The sequence below is a fragment of the Homarus americanus genome, unplaced genomic scaffold (genome assembly GCF_018991925.1).
Source record: "Homarus americanus isolate GMGI-L3 unplaced genomic scaffold, GMGI_Hamer_2.0 scaffold25013, whole genome shotgun sequence".
Classification (NCBI taxonomy): domain Eukaryota; kingdom Metazoa; phylum Arthropoda; class Malacostraca; order Decapoda; family Nephropidae; genus Homarus; species Homarus americanus.
Window position 1 is genome coordinate 4,582,630 of NW_024722158.1, and position 21,184 is coordinate 4,603,813.

The window sequence follows — 21,184 nt, forward strand, 5'->3', positions numbered from 1 at the left end:
TTCAACCACATATCACTAGCTGGGGGGGCAGGAGGCCATTGAGCAGCGGTACGAACTCAGAAACAACTTTGGAATTACATGTCATTTGACGAACCAACCATGATTTTATCCCCTACTGATCCATACCTAAGACCATCGCCAGGTGAATAAAGACAAAGTGTTACCCTAAGCTGTGATAAGTGCTAGTACAAGTGTGTGTGAGGGTGAGGATGAAAGTGTCGTCCCCCCCCGCCCCCGCCTGCCAGCCCGCCCCCGCCCCTCCTCGACTCAGTGTAAACAAACAGGCCCACCACGCGACAGCCGACCTCTCTAAATTTGTTAACTAAAATCTCTCTCTCTCTCTCTCTCTCTCTCTCTCTCTCTCTCTCTCTCTCTCTCTGTATGTCTCCAGATGTTTGAAGAACCACACACACACACACGTGAAAAGGTGTTTATATTTACTCACCAACACCATCAATACAGCCACCCATTACAGCCGCCCACTGCAGCCACCCACTACACCACCCATCAAACCACCCACTACACCACCCATCAAACCACCCACTACACCACCCATCAAACCACCCACTACACCACCCATCAAACCACCCACTACACCACCCATCAAACCACCCACTACACCACCCATCAAACCACCCACTACACCACCCATCAAACCACCCACTACTAGTAACTACGGACGTCAGAGTCAAGGGCAGATTCTGACTTCCCTTCTTCCATCAGATTATCGTCACCTGTCTTCACATTACCACACCTGTCTCAACTTGGACACCTGTACACGTCACTTCCGGTTCATTTTCTTTGTTGGCGTTACTTCCGGTTCATTTCCTTATAAATTTGAATATAATGCGGAATATCTATAGTCACTTAACTCTATAAATGATACACATAATATCCGTAGACTTCAAGGCAGTTTCTGTGCGTGCAAAAATCACTTTCTGGTTAACCTTAATTCAAGTTAACTTAAATTAGTTATAGGTTAGGTTAGGAGGCGACACAGGCCATCCCCCCAGCTGCCTACTGTTCACTACCCTCTCTTGATTCCTTTAACGCTCGCCGCTGTCCTCCATTGCCGGGGTCAACCACCAGGGCATCCTAATACACTGCAGCCTAAAGTAATGATAAAAGTACAATTACAACTAATCGTTTGGTATCAGGACCATAGTGTGTGTGTGTATGTGTGTGTTATAGATAGAAATAAAAGAACCCCATTTATTCTCTCTCTCTCGGAACAAATGGTGTGGAGACAGACAAGCAAGTAACAAGAGGTGTGGACAAGTGATGACAGACACACATTCACTCACTCCTAAGCTATTGTGAAGCCGAGTGGAAACTGACGCCCACACACACACACACACACAGCAACAATATTACACTCAATACTTCAGGGTCACACAATAAAGCTATAAACAAGATCTTAGGCTTTCCTAAGTGACACACAAGAGGCCTTAACCCTTCCTATGTGACACAAAAGAGGCCTTAACCCTTCCTAGGTGACACACAAGAGACCTTAACCCTTCCTAGGTGACACACAAGAGACCTTAACCCTTCCTAGGTGACACACAAGAGACCTTAACCCTTCCTAGGTAACACACAAGAGACCTTAACCCTTCCTATGTGACACACAAGAGACCTTAAACCTTCCGAGGTGACACACAAGAGACCTTAATCCATCCTAGGTGACACAAAAGAGACCTTAATCCATCCTAGGTGAAACACGACACCTTAACCCTTCCTAGGTGACACACGACACCTTAACCCTTCCTAGGTGACACACAACACACTCACCTTACTCAAGTCCTCCTGGGTGACACAGAGACCCCTGGGTAATACAGAGATCTTCCCCGCTGCGTCAACACACTTAACAGTTCATCATAACATCGTGGCCAACAGGTTTTTTGGTATTTCTTTAATAAGTTCTTGATACACACACACACACACACACACACACACACACACACACACACACACACACACGCACACTATGGTCGTGGGGGTGAGGTGAAGTATACAGGGGTGTTTCCTTGCTTCAGCTTCTCAGTTTCCTTGTAATAATATATCGTTTGGTTTATATTCTTGACGGGGGCGCACTAGTAGGTTATGGTAATGCTCTTTGGGGAGTGTAAACGATCAACACCACCGGACGAGGGTTAAGTCACTGGATCTCTTGTGTTTTGTTACCAAAGCCCCGTGCGGTAAGTCTTTTAAACACGTCTTATTTGATTAGCACTCACGGGAGAATGTGTCGGGGTAAGAGAGAGAAGACTTGTGGTTGTGGTTTGCCTGCAAGCAGATGGAAGAGTGAGAGTGTGTGTATGTGTGTGTGTGTGTCGAGTGAGTGAGTGAGTTCCGGGTGTGTGGGTGGGAGAGCGCAGTGAGTGTGGTGGTGGGGTAGCGCGCGTGACTGCCGCTACCCGCCGCCCTTCTGCTGCCTGTCAGCTGTGTTCAACGCCGCTATACCGCCCCGCCCATCGCCCCCCTCTCCGCCCACCACCCTTCATCCTTCCGTCCCTCCACCTCAACCTGTCTCCTGGGGGGAAAACTTATCTTTTTACTTATAAATATTCCCGAAACTAAAGTATTTTAACTGTAAAAAAGCAAAGGACAACCAACTACCCGGTATTACTCTTTAGCTATTAGCCCTTGACCATGTTGTGTTCTGGCGCTCGGGAATAAGGAGTAGGTCACTGCTTTCACTACTAGGAGGTCATGACATAAACAACTAGGCGGTCATGACATAAACAAACAAGACCAAACGCAGGCGCAAATCCCTATAGGCTACACATGGACGTGATAGTCCTAGACACCACACAAGAAAAACACCACTTGGTTGGAAAATCTGATATAACACTCAAGTATAGATGAGTTCATGTTTAACTATAATTATGTCCCGATTTTTGCAGAATTTTGTTCCCAAAAATTAATTTTCTGACGTTGCTAAATATTTACAATAACAATAAAGTGCAAAACCATAAACTCTCCTAAATAAACAAACAATTTTGAGGGGTGAGCTTTGTTTACCTCTTGTAGCCAACCGTGTCAGGTCATCCAAGGAGGTTAGGTTAGGTTACCTTCCTCCACTTTGAACATCGCAACATTTGATCAGCATTTTCTGTGATTCCACAAAATCTAAACCCAACCCAACCTGACCAAACCCAACCTAACATAACCCATCCTAACCTAACCAGCCGTGATGGTATTGGACCTTCCATTTATATACAGTGTACTAATGGTGTCATGTGGACGTCCTATGGTGCCATGTGTCACCTGACCTTGAAGAACTAGGTCAAGGGGATGACCCACAGTAACAAGTACAACGCACTTCACCTCTAGACCAGTACAGTACACGTCACCAAACACCTTTAAATCACCATTAAAATTATTTCATCAAGATCATAACATCATAATGGCGCTAAAATAAATAAATAATCCCAGACGTCATCCTTCAGACGTCATCCTTCAGAGCATCAGACGTCATCCTCCAGAAAGAGTTGTTGTGACAGTAAGTATAACTACCAACTCGGTGTAGGCACGGGCGTAGGCGGCGAAGGAGGAGGGAGAGGGAAGGAGGAGGGGGAGGGAAAGGAGAAGGTTGAGGGGGAGGGGAGGGAAGGGGTAGGGTAGAAAGGGGGAGGGAAGGGGTAGGGTAGAAAGGGGGATGAAAGAGGGAAAAGGGGAGGTGGAGAGAAAGGGGAAGAAGGGGTTTTTTCCTTCAGACTTACCATATAAATTTTCCTGCAGGCGCTAATATGTTTTTCAGTTAGATTAGGGTTACGATTAGGTTAGGTTATGGTTAGGTTACGTTAGATTATGGAAATGTCTGTGTGAAGCTCTGGTTGACACTTGGACCCGCCAGAGGCTATAGTTATCCCGTCTACGCCCACCACTACAGGTAAGTCACGTAATTCTCGATGCGGCAGGAGGACAGGAAGGAGAGGTGTGTTTATTGAAGGATCAGTTAGTGGTGAGAGGACATGACACAATACTGATCACATCAACAATGACTAAGAGTTTTATCAGACAACAACACTTGGTATATTAGCCCATTAGCAGCAGCAGGGGATGACGTGGCCAGCGTACAGCAGATGGTGGCCACAGAGACCACAGCAGATGGTAGTCACAGACGGGGGAGGCCACAGCAGACACTCCCTAATAAACGTCACAGCAGACGGAAACACATAGACCTGCTTGTGTTCCTCCTCTGCTGTGTTATCTGAGAAGACAAACTGACATGCACAATGACGACAGAGGCAACATCCAGAGAGACAGAGAGAAGATCAATGACATCAACACAGCAGCTGACACAAACAAGGTCACTCACTCGCTGTTTCTCACATGTTGGTCGCTCACGCCCTACCAGGATGTGACTCCGTTGTGCAACGTTGAGACTCTGGAACGGCCGAGGTACTGAAACACGACTTCGGGAAGGATACCAACCACTTCCTCACCTAGGGAATATTTACGTTCCGACTATGAAATGTTGTAAAGGAATCCTATTTCATTCAGTAGCTACCAGTCATGGGCGGGATGGCACAGCTTCATGGACAGTTCTACGTGCCAAGAACTGGAAACACATGACAGTCAGGACAAACACAGTCACAGTTATACAGTCGATGTCACTTCACCCAAGAACTGAGGTTGTTGAGCTGTAGGTCATGAGAGTTCACCTGTAACCCTGTAGCACCCCAACCTGCCTGCCTGGATGGATAGATAGATGAATAAATGGATGGATGGAGGACGAGATGAACAACGTCTTACTACAGTACCAGCCAATGATGCAGCTCAAACTGATCAAGTGAAGTTGTACACACACACACACACACACACACAGGCCAGATGTGAGGGAGGTGGAGCATGAGGACATAATTGCTCTTTATGTTGTCATTTGTCGCGTCTCTCACAGCCTCAACAGGTCAAGTTCCCCTCACCATTATATACTGTCACCTTTACCACAATCACCACTAACCCACCACAATCACCACTAACCCACCATAATCACCACTAACCCACCAACGAGCATCACAACCACCATCATTACCATCACCTCTACCACGACCCAAACATAACCTGACCTAATCTAACCCTACCAAACCTAACCTAAACCTACCTAAACTAACCTAACCTAACCAACACAACATGTATGCATACGTAACAGTTTTAAAAAGCAACTTGAGAAGGAAGATCTGAATATAATATGAAAGCTTTGATCTCATTCCTCCTCTTTGTCCTGTTTCTTCTAGCTCTTTTCTTTCTTATTTTGTCTTCTTCGAACCTAACCTAACCCCCCAAGGGAGCGCTTAGGGTGTTCTATCTTCAGGTAAAATACGCTGGGACGGGGGCTAGACAGTCAAATGAGAATCTATTTTACTTCTTGGCGGAAAAACTAAACACACTCAAATGAGAACCTATTTTATTTCTTGGCGCAGAGCTAAACAGCCAAACGAGTTTAATTTCTTTCATTAACACGAGAATCTAAACACAGTAAACGAGCCATCAGGGACGAGAGATGGTGTTAAACTGGTGTTATGATAAGAGGTGGTGTTACGTGTTAGTCAGGGGAGGAGGAGACGAGGCAGGAGGTGTTAACTGTGTGGTGTGGCTTCCTCTGGCTTCCTCCCTCACTCTTCACCTCAGTCGTAAAGGAGGTTAAGCCAAGAGACCCCAGGCTTCAGGCATCTTTTTAACGCTATTTTGATTTTTATCCTGTGAAAAAGTCGGTCGGTGTGTGTGTGTGAGAGGGATGAGGGGGGTTCCGGCATTAAGCATTATTTTTTAGAGAGAGAGAGAGAGAGAGAGAGAGAGAGAGAGAGAGAGAGAGAGAGACGTGGGCCGAGTGGGAGACTAAACGTTGGCCGCGGGTGGTGATGACATGCGCCAACCCCACCCAGCCCAGCCCACCACCCAGCCCACCTCGCCACGCCTCCACTTCTTTTACGACACCGACAAAAATTTCACAGGACAAAATCCCCCCCCCCCCTTTTTACTGTCTGGAGGCATCGTTCACTCAGTTACTGTACAGAAGGACCACTGTGACTCCTGTCGTCTCGGTAGAGTTGTCAAAATCCTTCGTCGTTGTGTCATATTTTTTCAACACAAATTGGTATACATATTTTTTTTATGAGTGGCTGTACATGGACCAGAATCATCGCTTTATTTATCATGAAAAGTCAGTCCCCCAGCTGCTGGACAAATGGGCCCTCTTTGTTCGTGTGGGCCCCAAATAAATCTAGCCATTACGATCTGGAGGGACCTTTGAAAACTGGGCTCCATTGACTTCTATTAGGAATGGGGCCCATGAGTACTGGGTTCTTTTAGGAATGGAGCCTAAGAGTACTGGGTTCTATTAGGAATGGGGTTCACTTAACTACACAAGTACAGGACCAATGACAACAGAAGGATCACGAGTCGCCTTTGTTTACTTACACACGCTGCCGACAAGTAGATCAGTGTTGCCAATTCAAGAGGAAAAAAATCACCTCATCCAACAGGTTTCATCCCTTTAGTAGCTTCTGTGATTTTTTTTTTCAGGATGATAGATAAATTTAAGTGATTTTTTCGAGTGATTTTAATTAATTTTATCGAGTCTGAGTGGGTTAATTTTCAAATCTCGGTTAATTTGAATCAATTTTAACATTAACGATTTGAAATAACTTAGACAATTTACCTACGACCTCTAAACCGAGACTGAGTTGATTTCAAGTTAAATTAAGCGATTTTTTTAGCAAGTTACCTTAAGCGACTTTGTCTACAGGCTGTGGGAGTTGGCAACAGTGGGGAGAGAGGTAATGTGGGGAGAGAGGTAATGTGGGGAGAGAGGTAATGTGGGGAGAGAGGTAATGTGGGGAGAGAGGTAATGTGGGGAGAGAGGTAATGTGGGGAGAGAGGTAATGTGGGGAGAGGGGTAATGTGGGGGAAGGGGGAGTAAAAGTTTCACACTGAGAAATTCGGAAGGTTTTTTTTTGTCGTAACTGAGAACAAAAACAACAAAGAAATGGAACGATATTCTCAAGAGACATTTTGTGTTGTAGTGAAGATGTTGTCGTGTCTCATCTGACGAGGCTGTGTGTGTGTGCGTGTGTGACAGAGAAATAAAGTGTATGCTAATGTGTGTGTGTGAGAAAAGAGTGAGTGTGTATTTGTTTGTGTGTCATAGAGACTAGAGAGATAAAGAGAACGAAAGAAAGAAAAGCGAGGAGGAGGAGAGGAGGAGGGAGGAGGAGGAGGAGGAGGAGAGAGAGAGAGAGAGAGAGAGAGAGAGAGAGAGAGAGAGAGAGAGAGAGAGAGAGAGAGAGAGAGAGAGAGAGAGAGAGAGAGAGAGGGTAGGTGCAAAAAGTTAATCTAGTGACAATCAACAGACTTAGTGTGTGATAAATGTGTGTGCGTGTCTGGCCAACACACACACACACACACACACACACACACACCTAAACCCACTGAGGATTATGGTTAAAACCTTTAGTCCTCAAATTTATAAAAAACAGATGAAAAAAAATAAAAGACGTAAAAAGAACGAAAGAAAGAAAGAGACAGAAGGAGAAAGAAAGAGACAGAAGGAGAAAGAAATACATACGTGGGCGTCAGGTTTGATTACCGTGTAGATACAATATGTAGTAAAGAAGAAGATTGTGTGTAGTAGTGGACGATGGTGCTTTGGGGAGGGAGGGGGCCATAATGAGGGAGGGGGCCATACTGAGGGGAGGAAGGGAAATAAAAAGAGGGAGGAAGGGAAAGAGGGAGGGAAGGTTGGAGGACCATCACGAGACAAATAATGAGAGGGAAGAATACTTAACTACCCCATAACACCAACCCTCTCACCCCACCAACCCTCTCACCCCACCAACCCTCTCACCCTACTGACGTATTGATGACCCCTGGCGCGATCCCACAACACATCAACTACGACTACGCTCTTAACTCATGAGACATAAAGGCAAGCATGAACTTAGCATGCTTCCCTGTTGGGAGCTGTAAACGCTTCTGCGCTTCACCTTACAAGGATGTAGGGGAGTGCCCAATAAATAATAATAAAAAAAAAAATCAACTACGGCTTTAAGTGTGACATTGTTGTGGTGAGGACCGTGGTGTGTGTGTGTGATCAAACAACTACTAGTGGTACAGGAAACATGTGTTTCTCATCTTCACCATTATTTACATAGTGAACTTGACTCTGCTCTCCCTCCCTCCCTCCCCCAGCCTCCTTCCATCCCTCAGCCTTCAATTCCTTCCCTCCCTCTTTCCCTCAGTCTTCCATTCCCTCCCTCCATCCCTCAGCCTTCCATTCCCTCCCTCTTTCCCTCAGCCTTCCATTCCCTACCTCCCTTCCTCAGCCTCCCTCCGTCCCTCCGCCTTCCATTCCCTCCCTCTTCCTCCTTCCATCACGCAACCTCCCTCCCTCACTCCTCTCCTCACACCAGGGGATATGAAAACAATAAATCCTCAAATTACTATAAATACGGATTCACGTCAACATGAACACCCGGATTCACAAACGTCCTCACTTTACTATTCCCATATATGGTAACTGGGTGACTGACTGACGAAGGGTCGAGGCCAAGAGGGCGTCGACATCACAGATACTAACTTGTAATTATATAAATGTTGCTCTATTTGCCTTGCTGCGAGGGATAAAATTCAATTACGAATCTTTTAAGACTCCAGGAAGTAAGATCCTTCAGTCAACACTTAAGACAAAACTGCTTTCTGCTGCGTCACAAAAAACATAAACACTTCAACGCTTAAGTTTTTCGTTTCTTTAATGACTCGACGTCCTAAACCTCCTGCCTGTCCGTCATACACCACGACAACACATACACACACAAGTCATATTTGCAACATTGATCAACACAACTACAATAACGAAAGTACCAGATGTGTTTTGTACTTTCATACACTTATAATCATAGAGATATTATATTTCAAATGCAGCAAGAAAAAAATTAAATACTTACCCCTACATAGTGTTTGTGTCCTTGTATAGAACGAGCCAACACATGGACAATTACTAAGCGTCTTTCCCTCCGTTTGTTTGACCTGTCGAGTCGAGCTGCCACCAACCTTTTATCCTCTTCCAACTCAGCTGAAGCCAATTGATTTACTCGTGAAGTCTGGCTGTTAGTGGCTCCGATAATCTTGTTTACGCCAATATACCTTCACCAGGTCATATGGACTCTTAATCACAGACCTAAGTGAGACAAGAAGGGTGAAAGATTCATTCATCTCTTTTCTCACTGAAATAGGGAAAAACATCGTACAGTATATAAAGTAAAATAAAGTCAAACATCATATTTACAGTTCCAATAATAAAAATAATACTTTTAGTAAATAGAACTTCAAATAATAAGGAAATATACCCTCATATACAGTCGGGTCTATGTAACCAGGGCGCTAATAAGGTTCACTAACATCATACCCAGGCAGTTGCTGACTTGTAGTAGATGAGAAAACTAGTTTGAGTGGGTCAGAATTAATGACATAAAATACATAATAATTAACAAATCTCTAAACTTCAACAACACTCTTATGTTAATGTCTTGGAAGTAAAGACATATTAGTGCATCGTCACAACAGTAATAGGCGAGAGAAACTCGACCACAGCAAAGATCTGGTGAGAGGCTGGATGGTGCTGCCAACTTCACGGTCAAGATACACACCATTGCCAACTTTATAATCGTTTGAGTTATGATAATATATTTATTAATACAATGAAACTCTAACTAATATATGCATTAACCAACAGCAGTTAGTAATCTCAAAACAACCAAGACTTACCATATAATACAGGATGTATGGCTGTATTTAGCAAGATTTTAATAAAAGAGTAGAGTTGGCAACTTCCTTTATTGCTATGGGTTGGTGAGGGGAATACTGTGAGGTGAGGTGGACAGCTGCCTGGTGAGGTAGTGAGGGAATACTGTGAGGTGAGGTGGACAGCTGCCTGGTGAGGTAGTAAGGGAATACTGTGAGGTGAGGTGGACAGCTGCCTGGTGAGGTAGTGAGGGAATACTGTGAGGTGAGGTGGACAGCTGCCTGGTGAGGTAGTAAGGGAATACTGTGAGGTGAGGTGGACAGCTGCCTGGTGAGAAAGTGAGGGAATACTGTGAGGTGAGGTGGACAGCTGCCTGGTGAGATAGTGAGGGAATACTGTGAGGTGAGGTGAGGTGGACAGCTGCCTGGTGAGGAAGTGAGGTGAGGTGGACAGCTGCCTGGTGAGATAGTGAGGGAATACCGAATGGTTAGCTTAATTCACCTGAAGAGTAACCATCCTAACACTACCTGGGGCAGTTAAGTTAGATTAGATTAGGGTACATTGGCATTAGGGTGGTTCATCTTCAGGAGAGAAAAAACCTAACCTAACAAACTTAGAAATGGGAGAGGTTAAATAGTGAAGGTTAAGTTAGGTAAAAGCTAATCCCCTACATAGAATACCTGTCTCCCCCCCTTGAAAATATTTCTATGGGCAGTGTAAGCTATCACTTAACAGCCAGACCCTCCCGGCCATGGTAGGCTCTGTTTAAGGGTGTTCTAGTAGGTAGTGAAGCACAGGTCAGTCGTCAATGATACATAAGCTATAACATTTTCAGTCATAGCCATTGTGAATAAGGCACCACAGAAATAAACCCTTGTACAGTTCTTATGTTCTACTCAGCTGTGACACTTCAGTACAGTACAGTAAAGTACAGTACACTACAGTATCAGTACCTATAAATGGTTATGTGATAATGAAATGAAACGTTGGCAAAACTTTGCATGTGTTATTCTGCCTTTAATGCAGTTGGAGGTACAACAACGTATTACTGAAAGATATATGAAAAAATAAACTACATTATAAGTTTTCACGAGCTTTATTTATCATAGAACAATATTTGTATACAATGACAGGTTACAAATGCCTCAACACCATATAAAATGTTTTACAAGATAAATGCAAAAATAAAAAATTCAAAGTAGTAATGGTTGATGAAAAAAATTGTGTACAGATGATGCTACTGCAACTCCAACTACTTTCTCAAGACTCTCTTGTGTAGCAGCGGTTATTGCTTGTATAGACGGAAAGTGCTGGAGAAGTTTTCGGGACCTTACATCCCCCAACCCACGAATCAGTCTGACTGTCTTCAATAAGCTTCCATTGGAGTTACTTGCTGTCTTTGGTTTCACGTAAAATGGATTGGAGTGAAACTTTGTCTCGCACGATACCATCTCAGCAAGTAGGTCTGCTGCCTGAACACAAGAAAAACAAAAGATTGCTCCTGAAATCCTGCTTTCTAACGAAGGAAATGTATATAACCAATAAGTCGACAGAGTGAAAACAGTACCAAGTTCTCGTGGAGCCAGAATTTGTGACTGGAATCTAAAAATAAACTGAATTCGAAAATCAGAATGTCCTCTACTGTACTGTACCTGGCATGAAGGTAACCTGTTAATAGAGAAACCTAAGAGTGATTGCCATAACATGTACACTCCTTGATCCTTTACTGTTAGGTTCAACTGGAAACCAGGACATTAAGACCAACACCTTAGTTTCCAGAACACTTAAAGAACCTCAATGGAAGGCTAAGGAAGGAATGCTATCAGATTGAGTAGTCTTAACAGACTATTTGTCTTTCTTACTCCACCAAGGAGCTCAACTCAGAGGTGGTGGCCATAGCACAAGAGCCTCCAGACCACCCTATCACTATATGTCCCCTCTATATCCCTCTTCACTAGTTAATGTGTTCCATCTTTCCCTCCAACTGTTTTAAAACCTGTACTGATCAGTGCTGGCTAAGTCTAGATTTTAAATAAGTTCACACTCAGTGCCATCACAACACATTGGCAGGTTATCCCAAGAGTTCACAATGCTTACTCCAAAGAAGTTAGCTCTGACAACTTTTTTGTACTGTACTTGTGGTTTCTTTAACTTGAAGCTGTGACCTCTAATGGAGAGACATCCACTAGCTCCAGATATGAAGTCTTGACTCTGTAAATTCCTTTCAGGTAGTTAAAGGCATCCTAATCTCTCTTAGTATGAGATGCTTAACTACAGGCACCAGTTTGGTGGTCCTCCTTTGGATGTTTTCAATCAACAGGTATTCTTTAATATATCTCAAGGACCAAACAAAATGACAAGTAATATCTTCATTAGCCAGAATCCCTCTTATCCGGAACTCTCCGATAGCAGGTGAAATTTGCTCAGAATTTTTCAGGAAAATTCCGGGTTTGGGAACAATCTTCCGAGGTTGAAAATCAGGCACATTTCCAAAACTCTCTACAAATTTTTTCAGGGTGTGGGAACAAATTCCAAGATGAAATAGTGCATCATTCTGGTAAATTCTGATAAAATTCCAGATACCCACTCCAACTTTTTTTCTGGGTTTGGGAGGAAATTCAGGGGATGAAATAATGCACAATTTCCTGAAAATCCATACATATTTTCCCGGTACTGTACGGGAAAAATTATGGGGATGGAGGATTTTTTCCAGGATTGAGAGAGTCGTCTCATTACCTGGAAATATCTCATTCCCAAAAGTGCTCTGCACCAATTGCTCCAGCTAGCGGGGATATCACTACAGTACTGCAAGTCAAGGAGCACCACACTTCTGTATGAGGGATGGACCATCTGTGTACTGTATGATCTTTGTCCCTCCTCCCATGTTCTTTTCTAATTTCACTCTCCATTACACCATTCTTCCTTAACATCGCCCCATAAAATACTCTCTCTAAAATGATAGATTGATTCTGAAATTCCAGTTTATATCCAAGCATAGATCAGACATGTTACAAAATTAATCTATGGGGTTGAAACCCCAGTTTCCATGAATTCTAGTCATGTGCGATTGGTGAAAAAATCGAATGTCTAAACGAGTTAATTATTGTATTTACTCCCCAATTAATTAATCCAAAGGGAGGTTGGAAGCAACCATCTGCAAGTACTAACACAGTTTACATCAACCAATTTATGGAAAGGTACTAAAGTCACAAGTTTTGGATCACTGGAGACCTAATTTTCACCCCATAGACTTGCTGACACTTAAAACTAACACTAGGTTAAAACTAGCAACATACCTACCTACTTCTGTACTGTACCGATAACTGACACTGAATGGGAAAAACAACTTGCTAGATAATCCAGTATACAAATTAATTTATTAAATTACTGTACTTAGTATGGTAATCAAAAATTATAATCCACAAGTGACCAATGAGTGACCTGTAAGATTCATATCACTAAAACACAGTCGGCCTACTACCAGAGGGCCTTGACCTAACAGGATATGCTCTACAGAGAGACGAGGTAGGAAAGGGTTTGCTGCAGGCAACACTTTCTCACCCATTTAAACCAGGTTAACAAGTATCCAGCTTGATCTGGTGGTTGACTCAAGGGCCAGTTGAGAGTTCAGCTCTTATGTAGATTCACAAGATTCAAACTTTTTCAGCCTTAAAAATAAGTTCATATTTCTGCCTTTATAGTTCCTGCATTGTCATGAAACTGGTAATAAATCTTCCTAGACTTAATTGGGAAAACTAATGTAATAACACTGCATCAGTGTTTTCCTATGGATCAACTCTCATAGTATTATTTTGACATTTTACTTACCTAATTCATCTACTGTACAGTATTCCTATCAGTTTGGTGTGTAGAGATCTACACATTGGTTTAGCATCTTCAGTGGTGAAAAAGAGATGACCAGTACATCTTCCAGTACAGTACAGGTACTATGTAAGTGTTGATTTATTTTGTACAACATTAATGTATTTTTTATGTAAGAATACATCTTGTTCTCCTGAGGGCAGCAGACACAGTATGGGAACATTTAAGGTAGTGTAACAATATTCAGTTCTCCTCGAAGCAGCAGGTACGGTACCTATACTAAGCATCACCTGGTTAAATTGTATATACCAGTTATATTTCTATCACAGATTTTACTTTAATATCATCCACCAACCTGTTTTCCTCAACAAATATGAACTCCTCTCCTTTATTTCTCTCTGGTTCATTGTCAGTGATAGCTGGCCATCCTACTAATGATACTGAATGATCACCACAGCCTCATAAAGTGGTGCCTTCCTTCACACCAAATCAACATCATACAGCACCAAATATGAGCTGTTGATCAGCATCACCAATAAACCAATTTAAACTCTTTCATCTACCCTCAATTATTCATTTTACAAACCACATCTAAATTCAATCCTTACTCCTATTGTGAAGTTGTATACTAATGCTTTAGAATGGCTAACAATGACAGCATGTACCGTATATATGATAACACTACAAACACAAAATATCCCAGTTAAAGAATTTTGAGGGTCAAAACTATGCAATATCTCTGAAGAAGCCATTAATGTGGTTCAAGAATACATAAAGGAGCTGGGATTTATTTGACTTAAAACTCTTCACCTAAACAACTTACTGGCCACGAGAGACAACCACTACATTAATGGACACCTCACTAGGATCCACAGGCTGATATTTTTACAGCAATTACTCTACATTACCTGCAAGAGTAATGCCGTCTGCTATTGGGATTACCATACCACAACAGTTAGAGTTCTCACAAGGAGTTCAATGTACAGTACCAGAATATCACAGGTTACTCAACATTGGCCTGATTGACTATTAAGGTTAAATTCTACCATTGAAAAAAAAAAAAAACCAGCTTACCTCCTCAACAGTGTCAACCGGTATGAATGATAGACCCAGCTCAAAACACACAAACCTAGAAAAGGGGAAACAACATTCTCAAACTTTTCAATCATGATCCATAAAATGACAACAGTTAGCAGCTTTACAAAATACACACAGAGTTTTTAATATAAGTCCTCAAGCCACCACTAACCCACTCACAGTAATATCACCCTGACCACTAACATACTATACAGTTACATGAAGATCTTAACATAAAGGTGTACAGTAGGCCTTACTCTCCACAACACACCTACATAACCTAAGTAAATACCTGTAATTATATTAAACATTCACAAATGATGGTACAGTAATGCCTCACTGAAACAGCCATACTTTTTTATTTCACCTTAACTGTACAGAACTTTACACTAATCAGAATTCTGTGTTTGAAAATTTTGTTGTAAATATGTTCATGTACATTTTTTCATTTTATCCATTCCTTTGCTTGGCATTCTTTTACACAATTTATAATCAATGACTTATAAAATTTGCCCTCAAGTTAAATATAAAGAAAGACAATTAAAAATCATTGCACAGAACCTTAGTCATTGTGCCTGAATAACTTAGTCGTTAACAAAGCTGACTGTAATCTAGCATAGGTCATCAAAGGTAATCATAATCATTCACAGGTTATAATAGCCAATCATAATCATTCACAGGTTATTATAGCCAATCATAGTCAATCACAGGTAATTATAGCCAATCATAGTCAATCACAGGTAATTATAGCCAATCATAGTCATTCACAGGTTATTATAGTCAATCATAGTCAATCACAGGTTATTATAGCTAATCATAGTCATTCACAGGTAATTATAGCCAAACATAGTCAATCACAGGTTATCATATGCAAATTATAGATTATCATGGCTACCGTATATCACTATCATACATCCTTCACTTAATTAAAAACACTTTTTCCTTCCCTACATCCTAAACATCCCAATCTGCCATGTATTCTCTCAACATTACAATATTCAAACATGCCTCATTTTATTATTTCAAATAGTGACTATTACAACAGTCAGAGATGACAAGAAGATGCTGAGTGACAGTCAGGTTACTACATACTTCTGCAGGTCACAGGCATGGTCAAATGTATTGATGGTGCACTGGCCAATGACGATTCTTCTGATGCCTCTGTTGCTGCGTTGAAGTTTGACGATCCGTCTTCTGTAGCTCTTTCCTGGAAGTAGTGTAATCGTAAGGAACTTCTTATTAGTTCAATAAATAAAGGACAAAATAATGGCAAGAGAGAAAGGCCTTATAGACGAAGCTACTCAGCAGAAAGACAAAGAATATGGCGGAGATGAGGATGGAGCAGATCGGAGTTAGAGAGGTGATGAAGAGAGAACAGTGGAAGTAAGTACTGTATTATTACTACAATTACTGAGACAATGAAAACACAAGTGGAGGAAATATATCTCCACCTACCTATATCCTCCAACATGACTCTCCTTCTTACCAAAAAAAATGACGACTTACAGATTTCTACAAGTGTCGAGGACTCCACACCTTGTGCTGCTGACATCACTATACAGTACAGTAACTACACATAACTCCTCCACTCTTTTTGATCACTTTAACCACTTCATTACAGGATCCCACTTTTAATATCTTATTTGGTTAAAGCCAGACGATTGTATTCAGCACAAAAAAGATTAAAAATTATCTTCTTCTACACCTGATCCCACTTAAACAGTACTGGTTTTTTACCCATTTTTTATCACATGGTTTCCCTACAAGTACAAGGTATTACAGTATTGCCTTCTTTTACTTTTTTCATCATAATATTACAGCACATAATATAGTCCTTATAACATCCTTCAGTCCTCATATTACCTTATCAGTACAGCCATCCTATGGGACACATTTAGGAATGATCAAAGATTTTGGTTCCTATTGTAAGATTTTCTCCTAATTGGAGGCCCTTGCTTTAATGGCCTCAACTTATTGGTACATTCATCATAAGTATTACTGTATAAGGTGAAATCTTTATATTCCACTAAAATTAGGTAACATGACAACAGTCAACCCCAGATTTTATGACACAATATTAGGGCTACATCTTCAGTCTCCATTTAAATTGACTTTTATGCGGACACAGAGAAATGAGCCTTAACGTTTAATGAACCCCAAACAGACTCACTTACTGTCAGATGTATAATTAAAATTCAATGAAGAAGGTTACTGTATTTCATGACCCTGAAAATACTCCCAGAATTCAGAACTCCCACATGCTAGTTCCCCATTCAGTGTACAACATTATATTGAAGCTTTAATATACTGTACTCCATTCAATTCCACACACAAATACTGTGTCATTTTGTCAATACTTCAACTCAAACTAGAATGTAAAGGGGTGTATGGCAACCTACCAGACAAGAGATCCGCCTCACTGATGAATATTACTGCCATATCTGTTGCTGGGTAAAAGTCGACAACTCCAAGATCTGCAAAAGTCTCAGTCTATCTATTTATCTATCTCCAGGGAATTATTTTTACTCCTCTTACACTTTTATTAGGGAATATCAAAGGCATAGAAACTTCAAAGAAAGCATAAATAATAATAGGGAAAAGTTGTGAAAAACAATTGTAGAAAATGAGAGAGAAATATTAAGCCAACATAAATATCCCACACACATACCAGTAATTGCTCACAGCCTCATCTTTCATACTCTACTCTACACAAAATGAATTCTTTTCCTCCACATTAAATTACAATGTCTCAAATCAATTTCCTTTGCATACTGAAGAAATTGTATATAAAATTCAAGGAAAGTCAAGCTAAGAGTTACGTTGAATAAATGAACACGGTACACCAGCTGCAAAACACATATTCTTAAGTAATTTTTGAACATTGCATACTAATACTTACTGTATAATGATGAGAGATGAAGTATTGAATCGATTTACTGTATCAAAATTTTTAATGGATTTTCAGATTTTTTGCAATTTTATTATGACATAATTTATCATATATGACGAGATTAAAAATAAAACCAGTTCCTTACTCATGTTAGTTATCTCACCTTCTGAATATTCAATACGTGTAAGTCTTAAGAGGCGGTTCATCAGCTGGGTTTCTCTCCAGCTAAGAGAGACCACAATAAAGCCCATAGAAACCTGCACACTACGCACGTGAGGTGACTGAGATACTGTACTCATGGTTCCCTGAAAATAAAGATACAGGTTAATATAACATCTACAGTAGATCCACTTATAATACAGTACTGCACTCCATTATGCAGCTGTAGGGTGGACAAACACGTATACAGTACAGTCAGAAAGATGTTACAGTATTTTGAGGTTCCGATGTTCCCCTACTTCTCCTCCTCCTCCTGCCCCTAACCCCTTATATGTGGTCCTCTCAGTGAATAAAATTGTCTGGTGTTAAGGAAATAAAATATTAAAAGTGGCATCCCTGGAGTGAAGGGGTTATGCATACCGGATGTCCTTTTACTTTCCCTCCCGCCCTTATTTCCCTTACCATCTTGGTGCCCCCTGCATACAGTCTAGATCTGGCACCATCAGACTACCACAAGTTTGGTCCACTCAAAACAGCTTTATGTGGAAAGCAATTTTTGAATAATAAAGAGGTTAAGAAAAAGATCTGAAATTGGTTACGGAGTCAGAGGAAAGACTTTTTTGCCACAAGAATAAGAAAACTCATAAATAGTTAAGTGCATAGCTGTTGAGGAAGATTATGTGGAGAAATAGGTATGTGATCATTAATAACAAATTGTTACTTCTGCAGTTATTATCATTTGTCTCATTACTTATTGAATTACCCTCGTGTGTATATATACGAGTACAGTACAGTATATGGTAATTGTTGACGAATTTCCCGCTACTGAGTTTTCATAAATAACAAATTTAAAAACACCAATATTTCACTGTAATTTATAGTGGACACTGACGTAGTTATAGCAAATTTGTTAAAAAGCACTTATTTAAAAGTTCAACTTAACCTAACCTTAAACTAACCTAACCTAGCCATAACTGGATAATATTGACGTCTATACCGCAAACATCAAAACAAATAATGCGTCGGCGGTACAGTCGTCAATATTAGCCATATATATATATATATATATATATAATTGTCCCTCATTTTATTGCATTGTCCCGTTGTCTAAGAAAGGTGTTGGGGTGCATAATTGTCCCGTATATAAGTGGTCCTGCTGCATTAACCTAAAAAAATACAATAAATTATCAGGTCTTGCCTCTGTAACCGTCTCAGGTTATGATACTAATAATGAGTCGGTGAACCACGACTCTAAGCAGTGGTCTTCACCTAAACTGCAGCTCTACCCTCCCCAGCAGCCTCCTCCAGCTCCCCAAGAACCTGCAAGCTGGACCATCAGAGGGTAGAACCCGGTCCGACTAATTACCCAAATGTACCCAAATGTAGCAAAATATAGCCGGAATGAAGTCAAATAATGGTCCTAGATGAATAAATCGGACTGCCAATCATTTCTCGACTAGTATTTGGTGTCAGAAAGTCACAAAAAATTGGAAAACTTACTTTAATCTGAGTTAATACATCGCGCGCATGCACCGAGGGAGAGAGGAATTACCCAATTGTAGCCACAATGAAGTCAAATGATGGTCGTACAAGCGTAATTCGGGCTGTGAATCACTTCTCGATTATTATTTGGTGTCATAAAGTAAAAAAAAATTGGTAAACTTAATTTAATCTGAGTTGTGTTAGGTTAGGTTAGGTTAGGTTAGGTTAGATTAGATTAGGTTAGGTTAGGTACATGCACTTGATCTATTAACTCAGATTAAATTAAGTTTACCAATTTTTTTTTACTTCGTGACACCAAATACTAGTTGAGGTTAGGTTAGGTTAGGTTAGATTAGATTAGGTTAGGTTAGGTACATGCACTCGATCTATTAACTCAGATTAAATTAAGTTTACCAATTTTTTGTGACTTTGTGACACCAAATACTAGTCGAGAAGTGATTGGCAGTCCGATTTATTCATCTAAGACCATTATTTGACTTCATTGCGACTACATTTGGCTACATTTGGGTAATTAGTCGGACCCGGTAGAACCTGCTGAGCTAACCTAATCTAAATTGTCGAGAACAGAGCTCTTCAAGAGGATGTTATGGTTTTTTAACTAGCCATATCTCCGTTATTTCTCGTCAGTGCACAGTGTCATAGAAGAAATTCGTCTTGTTAGGTAATGTGGTTGCAAACAATAAAATAACGGAATTCGAAACCTGGCTACTGTCTTAAATTGACTGCATCCTGGCCCAAGACTCCTGCAGTAACCTGAAGCAGTGGCCCTACGGTAGACGTCAGCCTGGCCAACACATAAGAGGCCAAAATACCCATAAAAGAACTCAATGCTTTATTAAACTATATAAAATAAGTTACTGATATTGTAATAAACATACATACCTGCATCAGCAATTTGTCAATCACTAATAACGTATTAATTGTCCATAATTACGATCACGCTTCTCTGCCAAGCACGTTGTTCAGTTTGTTGACAACCAATTGGTCTGAGATGTGACATGCGCTGTGGAGTTGTTAATGTTTATAAACTGAGTTAATGGCTTTTATAAAATTATAAATTACTTCTGATAACCTAAAATATATTTAACCAAGTAATGTACTATATGATGTTAATAGTCTTTGGTGGTACAGTAGGCAGTCTTAAGTACAGCTTCGCCCCCTCCTCAAGAGTAACAGCTGATTGGCTTTTGCAAACCTGTCCGATTTCCTTTAGCAGTAATAATGTATTTGTAAATGAGTTTATTCATAATCATTGGGATACCAGTTTCTGGCGAGAAAGATATTTAGCTAAATTATATAAAGATACATACATTCATTATTTCAAACAGGAGCACGTAGGAAGTTTATCAGAAAACTTATACATGAATTAACTGTTAAACTCTGGTAACAAATTCATGCTTTCGGAGGACGCATTTAATATATACTTATTTTTATCCACAATAAGACATACGAAGACAAATTACGTATCAGTAATACTACATTACCGGGTATGGAAAAACTAACTTTTTAAAAGATCAGAATCACATTGAAATATTACACGGACCCTGAAAATTGGTGGATGAGTGTGACAGACTTTCCAGCGAACAGCCGTCAGCAGAGGCGGGAAAATATGAAGTTGATTTCAGTCACATTTCCCGCCTTTGCTGAGGGTACAGGGAGTGGGTGTTTTTGAAGAGTCCAAGTGGTGTAAAATTAAATTAAAGGGAAGGGACTTATCGGCGGGTGTATCTACAGATCCCCAAACTGTGGCCCACTAAATCAAAGGAACTTAAGAGCCTTAATAGACAACGCGGCGATGCTCAACCCTAGCCTTCTCCTTATCATGGGGGACTTTAACTATGGCGACACATTACAGAGGGGAGCAAACACCCAAGCCACTAGACCTCATCATAACAAACGGCTAACGACCTAATTGAGGTGTATAAGCATCTCAAGGGGCACTACTCAGTCGAGTGTCCTTACTTGGAGCTGGCGGACGCTGGGCCCCA

At 41.0% G+C, this 21,184-nt stretch overlaps 2 protein-coding genes across 6 annotated transcripts in view; both read right to left on the bottom strand.

The window, feature by feature from the left end:
• Positions 1-9,087, bottom strand: part of LOC121862125 — a 24,038-nt gene extending 14,951 nt beyond the window's left edge. Inside the window, exon 1 of one of the 3 annotated variants that reach the window (XM_042360128.1) lies at positions 8,949-9,087. The gene's annotated coding sequence lies outside the window, so the exon portion shown is untranslated. Of the gene's footprint in view, positions 1-1,788; positions 2,050-2,234; positions 2,381-8,948 lie in introns of those variants that run through there. The other 2 variants (XM_042360130.1, XM_042360129.1) reach the window with 2 other exon arrangements.
• Positions 9,046-20,373, bottom strand: LOC121862126 (Fanconi anemia core complex-associated protein 24-like). Of its 3 annotated transcripts, none has more exons than XM_042360133.1 (6): positions 20,079-20,372; positions 17,698-17,839; positions 17,044-17,118; positions 15,737-15,851; positions 14,642-14,696; positions 9,046-9,181 (listed from the first exon to the last, which is right to left on the bottom strand). In XM_042360133.1, the coding sequence occupies exons 1-6, from the start codon at positions 20,082-20,084 to the stop codon at positions 9,170-9,172; spliced, it is 405 nt and encodes a 134-aa protein (XP_042216067.1). In that variant the 5' UTR covers positions 20,085-20,372; the 3' UTR covers positions 9,046-9,169. The 3 variants fall into 3 exon arrangements, with proteins under 3 accessions (XP_042216067.1, XP_042216065.1, XP_042216066.1); XM_042360131.1 differs by lacking the exon at positions 9,046-9,181 and adding an exon at positions 10,826-11,217 and having other exon boundaries at positions 20,079-20,371; XM_042360132.1 differs by lacking the exons at positions 9,046-9,181; positions 17,044-17,118 and adding an exon at positions 10,826-11,217 and having other exon boundaries at positions 20,079-20,373.
• Between the last annotated feature and the right edge of the window lie 811 nt (positions 20,374-21,184).

Bases quoted from the DNA above. Each gene is read 5' to 3' on its own strand.
- LOC121862126 (XM_042360131.1), bottom strand. The intron at 17,119-17,697 runs GTGAGATAACTA...AGACTTTTGCAG, and splicing joins ACGTATTGAATATTCAGAAG to ATCTTGGAGTTGTCGACTTT. The intron at 11,218-14,641 runs GTAAGCTGGTTT...TCTTGTGTTCAG, and splicing joins CGGTTGACACTGTTGAGGAG to GCAGCAGACCTACTTGCTGA.